The sequence below is a fragment of the Coffea eugenioides genome, chromosome 6 (assembly GCF_003713205.1).
Source record: "Coffea eugenioides isolate CCC68of chromosome 6, Ceug_1.0, whole genome shotgun sequence".
NCBI lineage: Eukaryota > Viridiplantae > Streptophyta > Magnoliopsida > Gentianales > Rubiaceae > Coffea > Coffea eugenioides.
Genome location: NC_040040.1, coordinates 48,378,464 through 48,385,632, shown reverse-complemented (window position 1 = coordinate 48,385,632; position 7,169 = coordinate 48,378,464). Strand labels below are relative to the sequence as shown.

General features: G+C 33.9%; 1 protein-coding gene across 1 annotated transcript; it reads right to left on the bottom strand.

The window, feature by feature from the left end:
- Window positions 1-234: 234 nt before the first annotated feature.
- On the bottom strand, window positions 235-1,380 carry LOC113774298. Its single transcript, XM_027318849.1, has 2 exons — window positions 892-1,380; window positions 235-723 (listed from the first exon to the last, which is right to left on the bottom strand). The coding sequence occupies exons 1-2, from the start codon at window positions 1,378-1,380 to the stop codon at window positions 235-237; spliced, it is 978 nt and encodes a 325-aa protein (XP_027174650.1).
- Between the last annotated feature and the right edge of the window lie 5,789 nt (window positions 1,381-7,169).

The window sequence follows — 7,169 nt, the reverse complement described above, 5'->3', positions numbered from 1 at the left end:
TAAAAAGTGGACCATCAATGGACACAATCCACTAACAACGCGATTTCGTGGGATGAACATAGTTAATACTTCTATGGGCATATCCAATTCCACTTTGTCAAATTTATGCCGTCTTTTGTCCAAGTGGGGGCGGAAGAGTGCGAGGGATTCATCTGAGAAACTCAATACATCAATCATCAGCTTTGAAGCACTAATAAAACCATAGTTTTGTTAGCAAAAAAAAAATGGTAATCATCACATAAGCAGTTCATCCTCCGGCAAATAAGATTCCCCACATGATAAGCAAACTTGCCTCAGAGCTCTACAGTCCATCATCATGAAACCAATTTCTTTGTTCAAGATATCATATGACACGTAGTGAAATTGTTGGAGATTAACACCAATAAGGCTAGAACCTAGACTCTCCTGCGAGGCATCTACCACATTCAAACAAACAAGATTTTGTCCTGATTGCGTAAAAATGTTTCCTTTATCAAGTCTCATAGTTGTCCCATGCTCAAAATGGAATGTAACAATGGGAAACTCCTCGAAGTCCCTATGCAAATGTCCCTTGAAGCAAAGCCGGCTAATGTTTCCAGAAGAGGTAATGTATCCTATCTCTAACGAGGTCCCTACGAATTCAGCAATCTTTCCTACAAGCTTATTGTAAGCTATATCTTGCAGAAAACTGACGCTAGAACCTGTGTCAATAAGTGCACCATCTTTGTGATCAGACCTCCTCAACTGATTTTTGTCAATATCAAGTCGTTGCTCTCCAAAACTGATGCCTTAAATTTGAAGAGGTGCTGTTTCGCCATCAAGTTTGAAGTTTTCTCCAACGATTAAGAGATCATCCTTAGAATATGGATCACTTAAATTTCCAATACAATAAGAAAATTGCTTATAACTCACCTGTGAAACTAGTGAAAGTTCAGTTGCACCAAGTCCTAGAACTCCATTGGCTATGTCGAAAGGGGTGGTTTCATTATGAGTGCATCCGAATACAACGTCGGAAATGATGGATTCATCATCATAAAATGGCTTGAAAACTATGTCATCATATGCCAATAATCCTCCAACATAACCGCCCAAATACGCTACCTCGTAACTGCGAAAATCGTCAAAATCTTTTTGGCATCTAACAGGATAGGCACAGAACCTGTCACAATCGACCTCAGCATCATAACTTCCCGACGTTGATGGATTAAATGTGGTGTACAATGTATTAACCATCCCTGAAAATGGTTCACATTGGACCCAAAACAACGAGCTGCCAGTGTTCATAATAACAACTTGATCAACTCGCTTTTCACCCATCTGCAAATGCACTAGAAACACAGGAACAAGAGGATGCGAAATTACTCTGGTTCGGGCTTTACTCGCATCAAATTCGCCTTCCATGCATGGTTCAAAGAGTCGTTATAGTCTCAGGCCCTCCTGATACAGTACCGGAATGATATGTTTTTTAGATATTTGACTCGCTGAAAAATCGGCCGAGAGGTCACCATGAAGCGTTGAAACGTCCGAGTTATATCGAATCACTCCTAGTCAACTCGAATCCAACAAAAAACCTTTAGAAAAAAAAGAAAAAAAAAGGTGAAACCCAAGGCCATTGGAGTAACAACTACTGCTAGGTCCCAACACACGAGAAGGAGAAGTCAATATTGAAATCATTCATCGGGAAATAAAAAAAATTTTGCCATAATACTGATCATGTGAAAAGATGCGCTAATATAATTCCAACTTTGTTCATGTATCAAGTATATGTACCTTATTGAACATGTACTTAATACATGAACATACCAATAATATTCCACTTTACTTTTCTTTCAAGAGCTTTCACTTTCAACTTTTCTTTCAAAAGCGGCAGCCACCCAAGGTGACAGAAAAGTGAGAGAAGGAGGTGCAGAGGAAAAGATGCCCAAAACTTCAGTGGAGGAGAGGTGAAATTTGGCGATACTTTCTCTGATCTCTTTTCTTATTTGGACGCTCTTAGGGAAGCGAGATAGTACCTGGAATAGTAGGAATCAACTCAGTAAACTGGGATTTGTGATTACCGATCAAGCTTTTTTTTCCTATCGGAAATAGCTAGTCGTTAGATTTAGTTGCAGCGGTAGCGCTTTCATTGCCCTCCCTTGGTCTTTCTTTTGAAATAAGGACTTTTCCCGTAGGTCAATAGTTATGAATTTATTTCTTTAAGTTTTTCTATACTTATTAGTAGGTATGAATTAAAAACATATTTGGATTAATTATAACCTTTATTGTAAACACCAAAATTTTGTCAATTTTTAATATTTTCTTGAATTTTTTTCTGTTTAGTGAGTTATTTATTTTCTTGCATTTTAATGTGCATTTTTCTCATTTTTACAGGTTTGTGTTAGGAAAAGAAAAAATAAAACAAAAAAACAACAGCAAAAAAGAAAATAAAAAATCATCCTAATCATTTTGTTTTACCAAATGCACTATTAACCCATTTTTACACTCCATGTTTCCATTCGCCTTTCTTTTCATTTGGTAAAGACCAACATTTTTGGACTAACAACTCTCCACTTTCATCCTCCCAACCTCACTTTTCTCTCTCGGCACTCGCACACTTGCACTAGACACCATCAGACACAAGAAGGGAAGAAAAAAGAGAACAAGAAGACACTCCCTCTGCCTCTCTATCCCTCTCGGCTCTCTCTCAACTTTTTGACCCCTCAAAAAAAGACAACACCACCACCACATACTCACACAGAAGAAAAACCCCTCTCTCGGCTCCCTCTCTTTTCTCTCTCAGTTCACACAACACACCACACACACACAAATCAAAAGCAAACAAAGGAAACAAAGGGACGGTTGGGGCTTGGGAATTTCATCAAAATGTGAACCAAAGACTGCCACATTCATTGAGTAAATCTGCACCACCATTTCTAGGGTTGGGGGGAAGGTTTTGCTTCCTATAAAAGGCTCGAAGTACAGCCACTAGGTCAAGAGGAGAAGGAGAGGCGGCGGTCAAAGGAAAAAGAAAGAAAAAACAGCAAAAAAAGAGAGAAAATGAAGAGAGGAAGAGCAAGAAAATTCTGCAAAAAATTTTCGGACCAAGGCTGACTTTTCAGCCATGTTGCGACCAAGATTTCTCTCTCAATATAGCTTCTTTTGAGAAGATTTCAATTTCTGCACACTCTCTGGAGTCAAGAGAACATTCGTTCAGAAATCTCGTGGAAAAATTGACTGGAAGACCACCAAATTTGGCCACAAAAACGCTGATCTGCCTCCACTACATCAGTCCCAGCTTCGTGCAAAAGAAAAAAAAAATGCAGCAAGCTTCATTCTTGTTCTTGTTTTTTGACCCCAACTTCGCTCAAGATCATCGTAAGGTACTCTCCTATACTAATGCCTTAGACTTTCCTTCTTTTTGTTTGCTGTTTTATTCCCATTTATGCTCCTCTTTGTTTTCTCGTTTGGATTCCTATTGCACTTTTCTTGTTTTGGTTTTCTTTCTTATGCTTTTGATTCCTTTAGATGTCCGATAATGAAAATAAAGGGCATGAGTATAGGGTCTTATTGCTTGGAATTTGTTTCGTGTGGTTTCTGGGTTTGAGTTACCGAAGAAAGAATCAATGTTTTGAAAATCGGACCGGATCAGCCAGTTCGATCGGTTGAATTGCGAACCGGCCATGCTTCCAGTCCGATTCAATTAAAAATCCAAAGAATTCATTAAACTGGTCAAACCGATCAAGAACCGGTTGAACCGGTAAAAATTGGGAGGTTCAACCGATTTTTATTAAATATTTATTTTTTAAAATAAATATTTTGTTTTATTAAAAATTTTTAATACTAAAATGAATAAAAAATTATTAAATCTTTGAACCAAAATTAAACCGAACGAACCGTGAATCGAAAGGTTTTTCGGTTCACTCTCCGGTTTGGATTTTAAAATATTGGAAAGAATAGTAGAAAGCTTCGGCCAAGATGATGAAAATTTCATTTTAGCCCCCAACTTTTGCCTAATTCCACCGTCGCCCAAAATCTGGAAAAACTAATTATACTTTGGAAAAGCCCATACATTTTACTTTGGACTCTCATTGGGCCCGAGAGGGGTTTCGGTCAACAGAAGTAAAAAAAAGTCCAGTGGCCCATTTCTCTCAAGATCTGGTAATATAAATTGTAGTTCAGTCCCATACTTTTTCATACTTATATTGTGACCCTAAAAACTTTAGATTGCTTTTAATTAGATCCCTTATTTAATTTCAATTTGGTACTTAAACTTTTTTTTTCTTTAATTTTTACACCCAATCTTTGCATTAATTATAATTGGACCCAAAAAATTTCTTAATTTTTGCAATTAGTTCCCTAAAAGTTTTGATTTCTTAAATATAAGTTGTTTATCTTTTTTAATTGTTAATTATACTTCATTTAAATGTTTTAATTAGTAGATTTCATGGTAATTTTCATTTCTTTATAATTTATTTGTTAATTAAATTGGTGTTTGACCATTTTGTTGATTTTGAAGTATAAACAGGACAAATCCAACCTCAATTAACCACTACTTCAAGGGAGGTATCTTTTTTTATTATTTTAAATTCTCTTATGTGCTCCTATGAGCTTTTTTATGTGTAAGTGCATGTATTGAGTGCTTTTTGTTTCCTTTAATTACTCATTTTATTAATTTTAAGTTTCATTTATTTTTTATGATTATTTGTGAGGCATTTAAATGTCAAATTCTAATAGATAGGCGCTCAAGACATGTATTTAGCTAGCCTATGTAATAGATAGGTTTTTATTATTTTTAATTCCCCCCTTAGATTGTAGTTAAGGCCCCCAAATGTAATAGGTAGACTTTTATTTGCTTTTATTTGCTTGTGTGCTTGCATGTTTGTGTGCTTATGTGTTTATTCGCTTTCTTTAGAGTCTTTGTATCAAGATATTATGTTTATGTATTATGTGCTACGTGCTCTTACATGTTTAGTTGTTTTAATTTATGCCTTATTTGTCTTACTATATATTAAGAATGCATGACGTCACCACACTAGTCCAACGCTAGTTGTGGCTTCTCCCTCCACTTACTTGCTAGTCTAACGCTAGTAAAGATTTTTAGGAATGGGCTAATCCAAGACTAGATCCTTAGATCGTTTGTGCCTTAGATTCATTTTTGTGTGACATTCAATACATTTTCATGCATATTTTTATTTTGGGATCTTTTCTCATTTGCATGATATTTCTTATTATATTATCCCCTACCCTCTATATGTGTTAATCATATCATTTAGAATTGCACCTCATTTAAGAAATTGTAAAAAAAATAATAAGTTAGTTCATTTGCTTATCTAGATTAAGAGCATTACTCTTTGAACATGGAAAATGAGCGATTATAACTTTTTAGTTTAAAAATCCCATTAATCCCTGTATAAGAAAAATTATGTCACACGAGATTTTGCCTCCCGTACCCATTATATTGCATCCCTTTTTGCTTGATCACTTATATTTATATATAATTTAATTTTCTTTTCTTTTAGACTTCCTTTTTGCATACTCATGACCCTTTTGAGGGATTATTTTGGCCTTCGCAATTAATGCGATTGATATCAATTAAACCCTTGAATGGACATTTTGTCCCTTTCAATATTTTTTATAAATTTAGATTTGCATTCATGTAGGAAACATCCAAACGCGATAAATTTAAGGGTTAGATTAAGAAAATTTTGACTAAATCTCGCAATTAGTTTAGACTAGTTTGAAAGGGTGCCTTAGGCTTGAGTTAATCGAACCTTTGCCTTCTCTTTCTTCAACCGTGACTTCCGAATTCATTTTCTCTTGTCTTCCAAGACCTGGAGTTGTCGAAAAGGGTTTTATTTTATTTTATTTAAATTTTGTTAGAAAAACATTTTGGGTGATTTGATACACCCAAACTCAATACCAAGTGGCGACTCCTATTTTCTTAAAACCCTTTGTAGACTAAATTTTGGACCCAAACTGTCGCATTCTTTAGAGTCTCTTTTTCTTTATTTATTCTCCAAAATTAGAAACACATTTTTTCACTCAGCTTTTAATAAAAATTCATTTCTTTTATAAATGCCTAAATTTTATTTTTCAGAAAAGGGACGCGACACTTATGTACTGGGCTAAGGTTGGATTAATTATGATTGTGTCCAAAATAAAATTTAGACATTTAGACTTATCTGGCTAATTGTGTTGTTGGAATTTATTTTGGGCTAAACACAAGTTTAACACTTATCTCACATATAATTCAAAGTACATAATAAATTAGTCCAAATTCATTTGATATTTAGTGAAAATATTAAAATAACTGTTATATCTTTTAATATAAAATTTCTTGCTAATAATTAATTTTATGAAATAACTATTAGTAGAAGTTTCATCTTTATTGGCATTATCTATAATAGTAATTAATTATACTTATAATCATAATGGTCCAATTATTTAAATAATTTTCTAAAATACAGTAATAATTTTAATAAACATTTAAAATTTTGAAGTTCTTTTAATAAATGAAAAATGATCATTGTAACGGGTTTACATTATAGATAATATTTTTAACTTACTAATATAATAGAAATAAATTATTATTGTCATAAAATGTCTTAAACTACTTGTTGTATTTTTTTTCATATATCTTTAATTATTTTGTGATGAATTAATCATTTATATTGATACACAGTTACAATGACAAGCAAGGATATTGGTTGGGAACATGGTAAACCTGTGGGTGGGAATAGAAAAATTGTGAGATGCAATTATTGTGGAAAAGTAATGCATGGTGGCATTATAAGGTTGAAAGAACATGTCGGTCATGTCATAGGACAAGTTGAAGCTTGTTCAAGGGCACCAAGAGAAGTTACAGATATAATAAAAATGCATCTAAAGTCTGGTAAGATTCAAAGAGCTACAACAAAAAAGAAAAAAGAAGAAATATTGAACTCTCTGCAACAAGAAAATACGTATAATAATTTCAACAAAGTTGGCGATGAGGAGGACGAAGATGTTTTCGAAATTGATGAAGAAAGCAAGATGGCATTGCAAAAAAAAAAAAAAAAACAGATGAAGCAAGCAATTAGAGAGAGCCAATACTTGCAATTTTTAGACGAACAATGAAAGCATTCAGTATCTGGGAGTTGACCTTCTATGTTTATGTCAGGTATTATTTGTAAACTAAAATATTATAACAAATTTGATATCATTTTATTAAA